At 48.9% G+C, this 17,248-nt stretch overlaps 1 protein-coding gene and 1 pseudogene across 1 annotated transcript; one reads left to right on the top strand and one right to left on the bottom strand.

Annotated features, from left to right (window-relative positions):
* Nucleotides 1–11,675: 11,675 nt before the first annotated feature.
* LOC109746807 (uncharacterized) lies at nt 11,676–12,427 on the bottom strand (annotated as a pseudogene).
* A 1,079-nt stretch (nt 12,428–13,506) lies between these two features.
* Nucleotides 13,507–15,626, top strand: LOC109746808 (uncharacterized). Its single transcript, XM_020305909.4, has one exon. The coding sequence runs from the start codon at nt 14,635–14,637 to the stop codon at nt 15,034–15,036; it is 402 nt and encodes a 133-aa protein (XP_020161498.1). The 5' UTR covers nt 13,507–14,634; the 3' UTR covers nt 15,037–15,626.
* The last annotated feature ends 1,622 nt before the right edge of the window (nt 15,627–17,248 follow it).

Genomic DNA, 17,248 nt, shown 5'->3' with positions numbered 1-17,248 from the left:
ACTCTTACCAACGCCTGCTTACTAGCGATTCCTACCTTCGTGATGTGCCTTTTCATTTTGAGATATGGTGTCCATGCGCAATTCGGCAAAATTAGAGCTCGTTTCTTCTAGGAGGCAAGCGCGGCGAAACACAATTACCAGATGGTTAGATGGGCCGACACATGTAAACTGAAAAACCATGGAGGTTTGGGCATCACCAATTCTAAGAAAATGAACTTAGCGCTAGATATCAAGTGGCGTTGGAAAACTGCCCAAGGCGACGACAACCCGTGGGCCTACATCTGTAAAGCCAAATGTTTTTCGAACAATTCTTTTTCCAGCTATAAAGCCAAGGGCTCTCAATGTTGGAATGAGATCCAAAAATGCAAAGAAATTTCCCGAATTAGGTCGTTTCCAGGTTTTGGCTGTCAAGGTGGATTGACGATAAGCCCTTATATGCTAGTAGATCCCCTCACCTTTTTGTTATTACATCTGATCCAGAGATTCTGGTTTGCGATGTTTTTGTAAAGGGAAATGTTTGTGAGTGGCGGACCGGCCGAAGCTTGGGCCGGTCGCGCGCGCATCTTTGGATGAGACCGAATCCATCGCCCCCCGCCTGCTCCACGTAGCACTGGCCCACCCACCGCTTCGCCACGCCTACCTTATCTCTTCGCAGAAGATTTTTATCATCCACTCATTCCCTTTCTCCCTGCTCGCGACGCATCTTTCTTATCTCTTTCTCTCCCATCTTCCGGCGACCACCAGCACCCAAGCAGAGCAGCATCACTTTTTTGTGTGAGGATGGCTGCAGATGCAATCGACGGCGGCGGGATCTGTGGACCTGGGTTGGTCGAGCTCCAACCGTGGGGTCGGGGAGCTGCAACCCCTAGGTTGAGATTTGGAGGCGATGGCGACAAGTGCTGCAACCAGCAACCCGCCGGTGCTAGAGACGGCGGTGACTGGCATTCAGGCACATTTGGAGCCACTGCGACAAGTGCTAGAGATCCGGCGAGGGTCTTTTTTTGCTGGAAGCAGCCCCAAATTTTGTGCCCATTTTTTTGCTACAACCATTCTGAATTTTGCTACTATCGGTGTTGTCAATTGCTACATCCCTTTTTCTTTGCTCGGATGTGCTCTTTGCTCGGATGTGCAAATGTGATGTTTTTTTCCGGTCGAGTTTTTTGCTACAACCATGTATGATTTTGCTGGAACCGGAGACATTTTTTGCTACATCCATGTTTTGATTTTGCTGGAACCGCACACAATTTTTGCTACATCCACCCACGGCGGTGTTGGTCGACGGCGGCGATGGCTATCTTTTTGCTGCAACCGTAGTAGGATTTTGCTACTACCGATGGAGCTTTTTGCTACATCCATGTAAGGCGGAGTTGTGACCTTGCGAAGGCGGCGACGGCGTTTTGCTGCACCCGTTGTTTGATTTTGCTACTACCGGTGAAGTTTTTTGCTACATCCATTCAAATGGCGTTGATTGACTGGCGGCCGTCGTCGATGTAATTCCGTGCAGCGAGCGTCAATGGTGAGGGGCGGCGGCGGAGCTACAACCATCGTCGTCAAGAGCTGCAACTGCAGGTGGAGCTGTTGCATGGGTCGAGTCGACAACGAGACCGGGAGGGTAAGGACCGATGACGAGAACGGCCGGCAAGGGTGGGGTCCGGCGGGCGACAAGGAAGACCGGCAAGGGCGGGGTCCGGCGGGCGACGAGGAAGACCGGCAAGGGTGGGGATTGACGACGGGGACGGCCACCGGAAGGGACAGGGGGCGCGGCGCCGCGGTCCCCGAGCTGGACATGCGGATCCAGCCCGAACTGCCCGAGGAACAAGAAGCTAGGAGCGATTTTTTTTTTTTGCCTGGATCCAACTGCTGCGCGGCTCACATCCAACGGTCTGGGCTAGACCGGCTGAAGCTTTGGGCCGGTGCGCCGGCGCGTATAAGCGCCCTTGTAAACGGTAACACCCGTTCATCTGCAACTTAACCCCTCCTGTGCTTTTTTCCAGGGAAGCGTTGCAAGCTCACATTGCGGGCGTTACGCTGTCCGGACAAGAATTTAATTAGCTTGGACTTCGAGGCTACGGGTGCCTTCTCGGTCAAATTGTTATACGCCGAACTGGTTTAGGGGGGAGGTCCTATACGGCGCTGCATGCGCCCATTCGCGCTCCTGGCTCCCGCTGCCGCACCTGGTGGGCCGGCCCAGGAACACGAAGCAACTCTGTAGCGTGGAAAAACTTTAAAAAAATATACTACGGCGAGGATTCAAACTTTGGCTGTTTCGTTTCAACACAGCTGACCCAACCACTTGAGCTAATAACACTTCATAATAAATTACAAACGGGAGAAGTTTAAGTACTTTCGTAGCCGCGTTATTTACTGCACATACATTTTAGAGAAACGACATTTTTTTGGAAAAAAAAATATGAATAAAATTTTAAAGTTCGCAGATATTAGAAAATCACGAATTAGAAAAAGTTCACGTATTCAAAAAAAATTAACAAAAAAAGTTCATGGATTTTTAAAAAGTTCATTGAATATGAAAAAAAAAGTTCACCAATTTTCAGAAAAAAGGTCATCGATTTTCAAACAATTTTCACAACTAAAAAAAAGACACTAATTCAAAAAGAAAGCTCACAAAGTTCGTAAAATATTGAAAAAAGTTCATCGAATTTGGAAAAAGTTCGTCAAATTTTAAAAAGGTTCATCAAATTTGGAAAAACGTTCATTGAAAAATGAAAAAAGTTCATCGAATTAGGAAAAGTTCATCAAATTTTAAAAAAAATTCATCAAATTTGGAAAAAGTTCATTGCAAAATGAAAAAAGTTCATCGATTTGAAAAAAAAGGTCATTGATTTTGAATAATTTCATCGTAATTGAAAAAAGGTTCATCAAATTAGAAAAAAAGTTCATCAATTTTGAAAATAAAATCATGGATTTTGATAAAAAGTTCATCAAAATTGAAAAAAAGTTAATGAATTTTCGAAAAAGTGCATTATTCTAAGAAAAAGTTCATCGAATCAAGAAAATTTCACTTATTTGTAAACAATTCATCGAACCAGGAAGAAGAAAAACAAAAAATAGAAAAAAAAAGGAAAACAAAAAAAGGAAAAGGGGGAAATGAAAAAAAGGAAAACGAAATCGAAAGAATAAAAGAGAAAAAAGTTAAATATTTCTAGCTCGCGGTGGGTGGCGGGGTGGTTAGACGATTCTAACTAGAGGAGCGAGGGCACTGGTTTGAATCCTAGTCAGAGTGCTTCTTTTTGTGGATTTAAACACATAGATGGGCCGGCCTAGCGCGGGAGCGCTGTTTGCGCCCGTTAGCAAAAATGCTCTATAACGGGCGCCTGCAGCGCCAAATAGGGTTTGCCGGCTTAGGGCTCCAGGGCTAGATATGCCAAAGCCTTAGAGCAACTCCAACGGGCCGACCCAAACGGACGGCGCTTTTGTCCGCTTTTTGTCCGTTTGGGTCGGCCGCCCGCCCTGCGTCCGCCCTGTTTTAGATTTGGGTCGGCAGTGCGCCCAACGCATTGACCCATATGTGCCGGCGTGGCCGGCTGGTCGCCCTATTTCAGGAAATAGCTCATTTTTCCATTGTTTCACACACAACTTTTGCATTCAAACATATAGTCAAATAACATAGTTTCAACCGAATAAAATGGCATAGTTTTACAAGCCAAATGAAAGTAAAAATGTCTCACATAGTTTTGCAAGCCGGATAAAAGAAGATACATCTATTGGTTGCCAACATGAGCCCACGTATACTCAACCAAATCATTTTGCAGTTGCACATGAGTTTCACAATCACGCATGTCATGATGAAATTGGGTGAACTGTTGATAACCCACAAGTATAGGGGATCGCAATAGTTTTCGAGGGTAGAGTATTCAACCCAAATTTATTGATTCGACACAGGGAGAGCCAAAGAATATTCTCAAGTATTAGCAGCTGAGTTGTCAATTCTACCACACCTGAAAGACTTAATATCTGTAGCAAAGTATTTAGTAGCAAAGTAGTATGGAAGTAATGGTAACGGTGGCAAAAGTAATAGTAGCAGTTTTGTAACAATCGTAACAGTGGCAACGGAAAAGTAACTAAGCAAAGATCAATATGTGAAAAGCTCGTAGGCAATGGATCAATGATGGATAATTATGTCGGATGCGATTCCTCATGCAACAGTTATAACATAGGGTGACACAGAACTAGCTCCAGTTCATCAATGTAATGTAGGCATGTATTCCGAATATAATCATACGTGCTTATGGAAAAGACCTTGCATGACATCTTTTGTCTTACCCTCCCATGGCAACGGGGTCCTATTGGAAACTAAGGGATATTAAGGCCTCCTTTTCATAGAGTACCGGACCAAAGCATTAACACTTAGTGAATACATGAACTCCTCAAACTACGGTCATCACCGGGAGTGGTCCCGATTATTGTCACTTTGGGGTTGCCGGATCATAACACATAGTAGGTGACTATTGACTTGCAAGATAGGATCAAGAACTCATATATATTCATGAAAACATAATAGGTTCAGATCTGAAATCATGGCACTTGGGCCCTAGTGACAAGCATTAAGCATAGCACACTACTAGGAAAAGGGCTATATCTAATATGGACATTAATGGCGCACCATGTATGTGGTGCGCCACTGCGGCGCACCACATACAGGTGCGCCATTATTGACATATTACTAATGGCGCGCCTGATGTGTGGTGCGCCATTACTAGTTTAGAAAAAAATAAAAAAAATTGTTAATAATGGCGCACCAGGGATAGTGCGCCATTACTAGTTGACATAGTAATGGCGCACCTTCACAAAGTGCGCCATTACTATATGTATGAGTTGGTCAAACTTAGTAATGGCGCATTTTGCATAGGTGCGCCATTACTATGCAGTAATGACGCACTTTGCATAGGTGCGCCATTACTATGTCAAACTTAGTAATGGCGCACCTACACAAAGTGCGTCATTACTAACTTTGACCAAGGTTTGACCAAGTTATACACATAGTAATGGCGCACTTTGTGAAGGTGCGCCATTACTATGTTAACTAGTAATGGCGCACTATCCCCTGGTGCGCCATTACTAACTTTCTTTGCACCCACACACACCCCCCCCCCCGACCGCCTTTTCAGTTTTAAAAAAATAAAAAAATGATGGAAATGTCAAAAAATAAAAGAAAATAAGTTTTCCATGTGATATGTGGTCTAGTTGTTGGGAAAAATTTACAAATATAAATTTCGGCTTTATTTGCAAAATCTCTCTGGAATTTAGTAAAATGGGCATAACTTTTGCATACGAACTCGGATTAAAAAGTTTTTTATATGAAAAATCATCTGCTCGAAAAGTTACATCCGAATTGAACGGGGGGAACCTTGTTCAAGATTTTCAGAATCCCCAAAAACCTAACAGAACGAAATATACGAGGCTTTTAAGATCTAGAGGGGGAAATGGAAAAGGTTTCAAACTTACTAGTGGCGCACCATTTGCTAGGTGCGCCACTAGTAACAGAAAAAAATTGGTTTCGAATTTTTTTTGAATTTTTTTTTCAAAATATGATACGTAATATGACAGGGAAGTTTGAAATATTTTTTCAAAATTTCATCACACCCATGAACATGAACAAAGTCCTAGACATCAACAAGGTTTAATAGGATTGATATGATAGATATATCAACAAATGCCTGTGAAGTGAGCTGATGCTGGGGTTGGATAGAACTGCCAAGTTAAGCGTGCTCGGGTTGCAGTAGTGTGAGGATGGGTGACCTTCCGGAAAGTTTGACCACGGAGTGCGATTTGACTTGAGATTAAGCATATTGACCCGAGATTAAGCCATAGTGACACGAGATTAAGAAAAAATTTGAAAAAAAATTCTGAAAAAAAATTTGAAAAAAAATTGTTAGTAATGGCGCACTTCTATGTGGTGCGCCATTACTAGTCAGATAGTAATGGCATTACTATTTGTTACTAATGGCGTGATAATAGTGGCACACCTATAGTGCGTCATTAATGGCCAAAACAGGTGCGCCACTAATTAGCCTTTTCCTAGTAGTGGCAAAGTCATAGCAACATCAATCTTAGAACATAATGGATACTATGGATCAAAACCTAACAAAACTAACTCGATTACATGGTAAATCTCATCCAACCCATCACCGTCCAGCAAGCCTACGATGGGATTACTCACGCACGGCGGTGAGCATCATGAAATTGGTGATGTAGGATGGTTGATGATGACGGTAGCGACGGATTCCCCTCTCCGAAGCCCCGAACGCACTCCAGATCAGCCCTCCCGAGGAAGATTAGGGCTTGGCGGCGGCTCCGTATCATAAAACGCGATGAATCCTTCTTTCTGATTTTTTTCTCCCCGAAAGTGAATATATAGAGTTGGGGTTCAGGTCGGTGGAGTCCCAGGGGACCCACGAGGCAGGGGGCGCGGCCCGGGGGGGCGCCCTGCACCCTCACGGACAGGGTGTGGGCCCCCTAACGCTGATTCTTTCGCCAATATTATTCATTAATTCCAAAACGTGTCTCCGTGGATTTTCAGGTCATTCCGAGAACTTCTATTTTTGCACAAAAATAACACCATGGCAGTTCTGCTGAAAACAACGTCAGTCCGAGTTAGTTCCATTCAAATCATGCAAGTTAGAGTCCAAAACAAGGGCAAAAGTGTTTGGAAAAGTTTATACGTTTGAGACGTATCAACTGTTCAAACGTTGCCGCTCCTCCATGAAGGAAATATGCCCTAGAGGCAATAATAAAGTTATTATTTCCTTATTTCATGATAAATGTTTATTATTCATGCTAGAATTGTATTAACCGAAAACATAATACATGTGTGGATACATAGACAAACAGAGTGTCACTAGTATGCCTCTACTTGACTAGTTCGTTGATCAAAGATGGTTATGTTTCCTAACCATAGACATGAGTTGTCATTTGATAAATGGGATCACATCATTAGGAGAATGATGTGATTGACTTGACCCATTCCGTTAGCTTAGCACTTGATCGTTTTAGTTTACTGCTATTGCTTTCTTCATGACTTGTACATGTTCCTATGACTATGAGATTATGCAACTCCCGATTACCGGAGGAACACTTTGTTTGCTACCAAATATCACAACGTAACTGGGTGATTATAAAGGTGCTCTACAGGTGTCTCCAATGGTACTTGTTGAGTTGGCATAGATCGAGATTAGGATTTTTCACTCCGATTGTCAGAGAGGTATCTCTGGGCCCTCTCGGTAATGCACATCACTATAAGCCTTGCAAGCAATGTGACTAATGAGTTAGTTGCCGGATGATGCATTACGGAACGAGTAAAGAGACTTGCCGGTAACGACATTGAGCTAGGTATTGAGATACCGACGATCGAATCTCGGGCAAGTAACATACCGATGACAAAGGGAACAACGTATATTGTCATGCGGTTTGACCGATAAAGATCTTCGTAGAATATGTGGGAGCCAATATGAGCATCCAGGTTCCGCTATTGGTTATTGACCGGAAACGTGTCTCGGTCATGTCTACATAGTTAGAGAACCCCGTAGGGTCCGCACGCTTAAAGTTCGGTGACGATCGGTATTATGAGTTTTTGTGTTTTGATGTACCGAAGGTAGTTCGGAGTCCCGGATATGATCATGGACATGACGAGGAGTCTCGAAATGGCCGAGACGTAAAGATCGATATATTGGACGACTATGTTTGGACACCGGAAGTGTTTCGGGAGGTTTCAGACATATACCGGAGTACCGGGGGGTTACCGGAACCCCCCGGGGAGTATATTGGGCCTAATGGGCCCTAGTGGGAGAAGAGGAGGGGCAGCCAGGGCAGCCGCGCGCCCCCTCCCCTTCTAGTCCGAATTGGACAAGGAGGGGGGCGGCGCCCCCCTTTCCTTCTCTCCTTCTCTCCCTTCCTTCTCCTCTCCTACTCCTACATGGAAGGGGGGAGTCCTACTCCCGGTGGGAGTAGGACTCCTCATGGGGCGCGCCATAGGAGGCCGGCCCCCTCCCCCTCCTCCACTCCTTTATATACGGGGAGGGGGCACCCCTTGGAGACACAACAATTGATCATTGATCTCTTAGCCGTGTGCGGTGCCCCCCTCCACCATAATCCACCCCGGTAATATCATAGCGGTGCTTAGGCGAAGCCCTGCATCGATAGCATCATCATCACCATCATCACGCCGTTGTGCTGACGAAACTCTCCGGCGAAGCTCTACTGGATCGTGAGTTCGCGGGACGTCTCCGAGCTCAACGTGTGCAGAACACGGAGGTGCCGTACGTTCGGTACTAAGGATCGGTTGACCGTGAAGACGTACGACTACATCAACCGCGTTGTCATAACGCTTCCGCTATCGGTCTACGAGGGTACGTGGACACACTCTCCCCTCTCGTTGCTATGCATCACCATGATCTTGCGTGTGCGTAGGAATTTTTTTTGAAATTACTACGTTCCCCAACACTCCATGCTCAAGCACAACATTCTCACCCTGAAACTGAAACCCTTGATCGTACAGACGTTCCGGGCGCTCATCTTCTACGATCATATTGTGCATGATCACACAAGCAGTCATCACCTCCCATAGTTTCTGCGTGCTTCAGGTATTAGCAGGATAACGAACGATGCCCCATCGAGATTGCAAAACACCAAAGGCACGCTCAACATCCTTCCTAGCACTCTCTTGCTCTTGGGCAAATCTTTTCCTCTTCTCTCCGACAGGGTTGGGGATTTTCTTCACAATGGTGGTCCACTAAGGATAGATACCGTCACCCAGGTAGTATCCTTTGTCGTAGTTGTGGCCGTTGATAGTAAAGTTCACCGGTGGGCTGTTGCCTTCGGCAAGCCTAGCAAACACCGGCGACCGCTGAAGCACATTGATGCCATTTGTGATCCGGCCATGCCAAAGAAAGAGTGTTAGATCTAGAGATCTTGAGACGCCACGGCCTCTAGTATGACAGTGCAAGCCCTGACATGGCCCTTATACTGCCCTTGCCAAGCAGAAGGGCAGTTCTTCCACTCGCAGTACATGCAGTCTATGCTGCCAAGCATCCCTGGGAAGCCCCTGCTGGCATTCATCTCCAACAAACGGGTTGTATCTTCAGGAGTCGGCTCTCTCAAGTACTCGGGGCCAAACACAGCAATAACAGCCTTGCAGAACTTATACAGGGACTCTATGCATGTAGACTCGCTCATACGGACGTACTAGTCAATGAGATCACCGGGCACTCCATATGCAAGCATTCGGATGGCGGCAGTGCATTTCTGATAAGAGGAGAAACCAATCTTTCCAACGGAATCCTCTTTGCACTTGAAATAGTCATCATAGCCGACCACCCCCTCTCTAATACAGTTGAAAAGATGCCTACTCATACGGAAATGGCGGCGGAATTTCTGATGTTTGAACAACGGATTTGTTGTATCAAAGTAGTCCTTCCAAAGAAGGAGATGCCCGCTCTCTCGGTTGCGATTCAATGCCGGAAGGTGGCCCGGAATGGAGCCACGGAACAACGGCCGCTGGCTATTGAGGTGGTGATGGACCAACACGGCAGCCAATATCTCTTCCTCATCATCGGACGACGAATCGTCGGGGTCGCAAAGAAAATTGTGAAAAAAGAACTCGTCGGCGGAGTCCATTTTGTACTCGTCGGAGGCGTCGACGAAGGAGACGGCCGGCGAAGAGAGCCGCGGCACGCACGGACCAGCTAGCTGCCCTGACGGCGTCCGACGAGCGTGCCGGTGAGGATCTGGCTGGGGCGGCGAGGCGTCTTCTTGGTCGCGGTCGCAACTGTGTCAGGGGGGAGCGGGGTTGGGTGAGGGTTTGTTGTTGGATGGGGATAGGCCAATGTGCCACCGACCAGCGGGCCCGGGGGGAGGAGAAGATGAGCACGCGTACGTCCGTCTCGTGTCCGTGCCGACGCAAATCCGGCTCAAAAGTAGGACGGGAATGAATCACCCGCGGACGAAAAACGGACGCGCGTCCGTTTGAGTCGGCTCGTTGGGCCGGCTTTTGTGTCCGTGCCGACTCAAATAGACGCCAGCGGACGAAATGGGTCGCCCGTTGGAGTTACTCTTATAGACTTCAAGAGTTCCTTTAAAAGTTTGCATCTTCTTTGGCATGTCTCGTTAGACGGGCTTCCCTCTGCGACTAATCTTCAAAAGCATCATGCCCGGGCAACGGATGTTGTGCCCCATATGGCTATCTGAAGGATGCTAATCACCTTCTTTTTCAATGTGCGCCTGCAAAATAACTATGGAGTTCAGGAGTTGTGTTATAAATTGTTTTGGAGCCTCCTGGGCTCTGAACTCCATGCTAGAACAATTAGATCTTCTTTGCTCAACGAGAGGCCAGCAACGTAGGTTGGCTTGGCGGGCATTTGCGGCCTTAACTTAGACGCTATGGACAACTAGAAACAAGACTACTATTGAAGGAACGTTGCCATCACCTTTGTCGGAATCGGGGCTTCGGGGACCCAAAGGTTCGAACTCTGAGGTGTGCTCATTCCTACCGCCCTATCCTTCCCGCGGCTAACCACGACGGGCTTACGGCGAGAGCGAGCTAGCGGGAGCGGGCCGGTGACACAGCAGTTACCCAGGTCCGGGACACCTTTCGGTGTAAAACCCTACTCTTGTTTGGCTTGGAATTGCACTGGTGAGAAGGGAGCGAAAGTACAAGGTTAGAGGATCAAGTGATCGACCCTCTTTACGGCGGCACCTTGCCCTCCTTTTATATTTGCCTTGGACCTCGTCCCCGAAAACATTGGCGGGAAGGGTTGCCATACAAGCAAATTTTGAAGAGGGACAGGGCGCAGTCTATCCTGAAATAAGGTGGTCTTCGCCTGCAAAGTCACCGTCCATGACGCACCGGTGGGCTCGGTGGTGACCTCCACCCTGCGCGCCCGCCGTCTTGGTCTTCTTACACCGATCAGGCAACCTTTGGGGATTGCTTTGAGAACCGGCGTGCTGACCCTGCTCCCTTAGCACAAAGAAGGAAAGTCTCCTCATTCGCGCCTCCTCGCACGGTCCCTGGCACCGTTCGTCGCCGTGCGCGTCACCCACGTATAGACACGAGGCCGCGCGACCGGGCTGAACAACCATTGACTTGCTCGCCTCCGAGAGAGGGCCTCGGGACGCCGCCGCACGAGGCTGTTGATGGAACCGCCCAGTCTGCTCGAAATGCCTACCGATAGGAGCTTCACGGCGCAACGGCCTCGCGAGGAGTCTTGCTCGTGACGCTTGTTGTGGGACACTCATTGGGCCATTGACATGCACCACGCCCTGGGCCGAAGGCAGACGGGCCTGGGTACTCGCGGTGCCACGGGCCCAACAACATCCCGCTAATTATATTTTAAATGAGTTCTTTACTTTCATCAATGGTGTCCTCTGGGAAAGAAGTCGGCCAGTCCTGTTGAGGCCTGGATGTTCTACCAGCCTTCTATGTTTAGTCTAGGCTCTCTTTTGTAAGGTTGTATTATGTTTATTTCAGCTTGTTGAGGGTTGGGTTTGGTGGCTTTATTAATTTAAAGCCGAGCGTTTTTTGCGCCTTCTATCTAAAAGCTCTCTATGTAAACTATTATAAGATTGTTTAGATCACTATTAGAAGTACTTAATACTTCATCATGCGTGATCGATATGGATATACATCCAGTGGCCAGTGCCACTATCACTGAAAACGAAAGGGATTCAGATAAATTCCTCCGACGGTTTTATATTCACAATGGAATGGAATGGAAATGGACATGTTCGAATTACAATCGCTAAAGCCCTGAATTTCTACATCTCTAGCCCCCCTTCACAATAAAACAGGGGAGAGAAGCAGAGAGTGACATTGCACAAATTAATTACGTGCCGCTGGAAGGCATCGCGCCCGTTTCATAGGTCTGAGAACCAGTCTTCGTCGTCCTCGGCGTTGAGGTAGACCCGGTAGCGATCGAGGTCCTCGTCGGCGAGGCCGTAGCGGCGGCGCCAGTACTCGAGCGTCGCCTCCGCCTCCCGCATGTTGCTCATCACCCTCTGGTATGCCGCGTTGATCCGCTCGAAGTCCACGCCGTCGTCGTCTTGGTGGCCGTCCCGCACGACGTCCGGGTGGTACTGCAGCGCGAGGCGGTGGAATGCCCTCTTGACATCGCCCCTGGTGGCGCCCGGCGTCAGCCTCAGCGTCCGGTAGTGGTCCTCCTCCAGCCCCCCGCCCGGGACGGCCGGCCTCGCCCGCGTCGCCCCGCACCTCACCGCCGCCTGCCGGCGACGCCGAAGACGACGGGACGCGCAGGCTCAGCGCCACTCCTCCGGCAACAGCCATGGGTGTGCCGTGTGCAAGAAATGGAATGGCGAGGTGGATCTGGACGAGCTCTGGGAGCTTTGGGATCCGGACGTGATGTTGGCTCTGTTGACCGCGTGGTGGAGCTGGAATGGCTGGAAACTTGGAATGGACGAGGCTGCCGCGTGGGAATATATAGTGAGGAGGAGGAGGAGGGGAGGAGGCGCGGTTGCGGTTGGTTGGGTGCCGGCTCGCCGGAAGGAGCGGCACGTTTGGCCTGGCAGGCTCGCCGGTGTTTCCCACGTTGCCATTGCGCACGTTGCGGTACAGACAAAAACTCGGCGACGGTAAGAGGGGCGACACCGCAGCGTCCATATCCGTTTCGTTGCCTTGCCTTGCCTTGCCGCACGCGGCGTGTGTACTATTCCTTCCGTCTGGGAAAAAGGGAAGCTTTCACGTGATGTAAAATATGTGTTCTACGATTTCAGCACCCAACAATTGACCGGGTACAAATTGCAAACCGGACAAATACATATCCCTTCCCCGTGTCCCTGAGTATCCATCTGGTGCACAGGGCGGCTTGTGTTGCACCGGACTGCTTCGTGTCACACGTGTGACACTCATCATTTAGATAAATTAATAAGTTGCAAAAACTCTTGAAAATATAGGATGCATGTCTTTTATAAATTTTCGTTCCTCAAGTTCGCCCAAAGGATACATTTAGCCCCTTAAGAAAAAAAATCGACATTGGATCCTTCTATTCTCAAAACCTAGTGAGTTTCGTCCTAATCCTGATTTTCAGAGAAAACCGGCCATGTGCAGCGATTTCCTCTCCCCACTTGTCACTTAGACGCCGGTTATCTCTCTTCGGTCAAAATAGACATCAGTTATCTCCCTCTTCCTCACATCTCTCTCTGTCCGGACGCATCATTCTCTACTTCTATCTCATCTCAATCGCCTCGCCGTCTCCTGTTCGCTGTGATTGTACCATTTATGTGATTTATGGGAAGATCCAAATATATACTATAGATTTAGGTAGACTATATTCAATATCTATGGGATACAAATGAGAAAGATCTGGCGAACATCACATGGAAAACAAAGACTGAGGTTTTACTGCATTCAATATCTATGGGATACAATGAGAAAAATCTGGCCTGTATCTCCGAAAGATTAGATACTGGAATCGGGAAAAAGAATGGCGGCTGCACCTCTATACTAGCTAAGCAACGAACGTACATGCATGCGTCCGTTGGCTACAGCTTACCTAAGTAGTACTTCCTCCGTTCCTAAATATAAGTCTTTTTAGACATTTCAAATGAAATACAACATACAGATGTATGTGGACATATTTAAAGTGTAGATTCACTCATTTTGCTCTGTATGTAGTTACTTGGTGGAATCTGTAGAAAGACTTATATTTGGGAACAGAGGGAGTACAAAAGAAAGTATGCAGCAGAAGAAAATAAGTCAAGAAAGATACTACTCGATAGCAGGACGGCCCAGCTACAGAAGAAAATAAGCATGTTTTTTTTAGACTAAAGGGAGTTTTATTTCAGAATTATAGAGTTACAGTTAAGAGGCAAGAATTCCTCGGTACATGAAGGCCCTCTATGTAGCCAAACAGCTATGCTATATTCAGTATGGCAATATCTCGCCAAACAATCTGTCAGTCTACTCTGACTACGATGAAACTTTTGCAGACTAAACTCCCAAACCTCTCTTAAGCCTTGGATCTTCAGTGCAAGATGACTATATGGAGACCAGACTAGTGACCCATCTCTGAAGATAGATTGGGCCGTGCACGACCTGAAACTCGATGTGTTGCAGGGCCAATGTAAGGTCTTGCATCATCGCATGTATCTCCACTTCCAACAACTTAAAAAACAACACGCATCAGTCAACCAGCTATTCCTGCTGATGCTGCACAAATCACAACGCACCACAAGGGACGGTGAGGGATTTGACTGAAAACTAAGCAAATTTCAGGTGCGGTAGCAAAACCGGAGAATTGGCGAAAAAGAACAGCTCAATCGAAACTGGGGACGAAAGAAGAGAGCGGATAGCGACGCCTGGTGTCTCCCCCTCGCCAAGTTTCCTCCGCGCCAAAACGTGCGAGCAATGGCAACGTGGGAAACTCCGGCGAAACAAGACAAGCGTGGCCCAGACGCGCCGCTCCTTCCGGCGAACCAACCGCCTCCTCCTCCACCCTATATATTCCACGCGGCAGCCTCATCCATTCCAAGTCCCAACCATCCCAGCTCCACCACGCGGTCAACAGAGCGAACACATCGGGAGATCCAAAGATCCCACAGCTCCGTCACACAGCTCGATCGATCTCGTTCTCGTCTTCTCCTGATCTCTTGCCGCGTGTGGGTACAGCCATGGCCACCGGAGGAGTAGTAGTGCTCAACCTGCGCGTCCCGTCGGCTTCAGTGGCGCCGGCGAGGCCGGTGGGCGGGGGGCTGGAGGATGACCACTACCGGACGCTGAGGCTGGCGCCGGGGGCCACCAGGGGCGAGGTCAAGAGGGCCTTCCACCGCCTCGCGCTGCAGTACCACCCGGACGTCGTGCGGCGAGGCGGCAGCGACGTCTGGCAAGAAAATAGCATCGACTTCGAGCGGATCAACGCGGCATACCAGAGGGTGATGAGCAACATGCGCGAGGCGGAGGCGAGGCTCGAGTACTGGCGGCTCCGCTACGGTCTCGCCGACGAGGACCTCGACCGGTACCGCCGCTACCTCAACGACGACGACGACGAGGACGACTGGTTCAGAGACCTCTGAAATCTTCTTCGTTGCCGTGCCGTGAGAGAGGGGTTGGCAATCACACTGTAAATTCGCGCGACGTGTGTGGCTGTGTGCTTCTCCCCTGTTCTATTGTAGGGAAGGAACAGATGCAGAAAATCTAGGGTTCTAAGAGCATCTCCAACGGGCGTCCAAAAAAAGCTCCGCGTCCTTAAAAATTCGTTTTTTTGACGCCCAACAGCTCCAGCAGATGCTGTAGCGCTAAAAAGTTTTGGGCGCGCGCTGAAAAACGCTATCGCGCGCAGCATATTTTGAGCTTCGGATTGGGCGCGCTTCACAAATTGCACTGTCTGCTTTTTGAGCGCGCGTCTTTGGGCGTTTGCTAAAGCAATGTTGGCCCCGGCGCATTAAAAATGCTAAAGTGGCGCGCTATAACTTTTATTGGGCGCGAGATTTTTGTGCGGCCGTTGGAGATGCTCTACCAAATTGTACTACTTGATAGGAACATTTTAATTCCATTGTAAATATAAAAAAAATCAGAGGAATTAATCCAAATTGTGGCTCAGGAACGCTTCTTCTCCTTGGATTTCCATGGATGGAAGGAACGCTTCTTTCGCTTTATGTGATAATGGCACTGACTGATGACACTTGCTGGTGAAATGGTTCAGTCAGTTTTTCACTGTAAAAATGTCAGCCATTTGTTTTGCTTGATCCTACTTGCATTTTTCTTTTGCATCTGTCACGTGCTGCTACATGGGTAGAAGAGTTGATCTGGATCTGAGATGGTATGGTAGTATTCAAAGATGCATCTTTGTTAATGTTAGTACTAGTACTAATTACCACATCGATTAGCCATGATGCAGAGCTCACAAACTATTCAATTATCGTCCTCCAAGTTCACATCAAATGTTTAATCCCAGTGACATGCCAAGAGTCTTGATCCACACAGTTCATTTCCCGTTAGTATCTCGCGTCCGAGACGTGTCGTTGCATGAGAACATTATTTTTTTTAGAAAAGGAGGATGACCCCTGGCATCTGGCCGATGCATGCGGCCACTTTATTAATTATTCACAAAAGTCTTACAAAGTAATACATCAGTAAGTTTGAAGTCACCATCCCGGTAACATCTGTCGCTACTCTTATCCACTTGACGAGGGGTGTCAAAAAACTGAGCCGAATACCAAACAAACTTCGCATCTAAATCTAGCATCTAAAGCCGGAGGCCCCAACCAAGCCACAATACCGGGTCTGGGGCACGTGCCGGTCCGACACACTCTCGGAGGCGGCGGCCGCCGTCTTTCACCTATCCATCTTCGGAAACAGGAACTGGCGCATCAACCTTGGCAGGCCTGCCGTCGATGCCACCATGATGCCAAACAGTGTCGTCCTCCCGCGCGAGTCCGTCAACCCGCATTGGACGCCGAGACTCCACTGCGCCACGCCACCGAGATCCGCCATCATCGATGCGTAGGATGAAACCCCGCTCCGCCACTGGACCCTTCCAGTCAGCACCTGCTCCAAAACGACATTGAAGATGCCATCATCGTACGATCCGGGAAAGACTCAGATCTATGGTTTCCCCCCGAGGGAGATGATGTTGCCTGCAACAATGATGCCTCAACAAGGAAACGACGTCAATGACGTCGCCATCGTCCGTCGAGACCGAAGTCGACACGCTTTTCACCGGCAGTCGTGCCATCTCGACCCAGTAGCTGATTGGAACCGCGCGGTGCCTCGCCGAGTAGACGCACGCAACCGACGAAACACTGAGGACCGGCACCGCAACCCTGATCCACCATCGCCGTCGGCCACAACCGCCCAGAAGACAGCACCAGCCGACCGCCGCAGCAGTCGCCGTCCGCATCTCGCGCCGCAGTCGCCGGCCGCATCTCACACCGCCTGGTGCTTGGGTCCACGGATCTGGGCACGCCCCACCACCAGAGGCCACATCCACGTCACCCGCCTCCCACGTAGCCGCTAGGAAGCCAGATCGCCCCGCCGCGACCCTCCGCATCGCGACGCCCTTGCCCGTCAAATCCGGCCCGCGTCGTATCCACGCGCGAGGGGAGGAACCTGTCGCCGCCGACGCTGGTAGGGTTTTGCCCGGTCACGCCCTCTGGCGGCGACAGGGAAGGGGAGGAGCGGGAGGAGGGGTGGTGAGAGACGGCCAGGGTTCCCTCTCGTCGACTGCGGGGGCGCCTCGGGAGGGGCTCGAGTGGGAGCCCAAGACTACCCCCTATTCATCTATGC

The sequence above is a fragment of the Aegilops tauschii genome, chromosome 7 (assembly GCF_002575655.3).
Source record: "Aegilops tauschii subsp. strangulata cultivar AL8/78 chromosome 7, Aet v6.0, whole genome shotgun sequence".
Taxonomy (NCBI): domain Eukaryota; kingdom Viridiplantae; phylum Streptophyta; class Magnoliopsida; order Poales; family Poaceae; genus Aegilops; species Aegilops tauschii.
The sequence above is the reverse complement of the archived record's forward strand: the minus strand, read 5'-3'. Positions and strand labels throughout refer to the sequence as shown.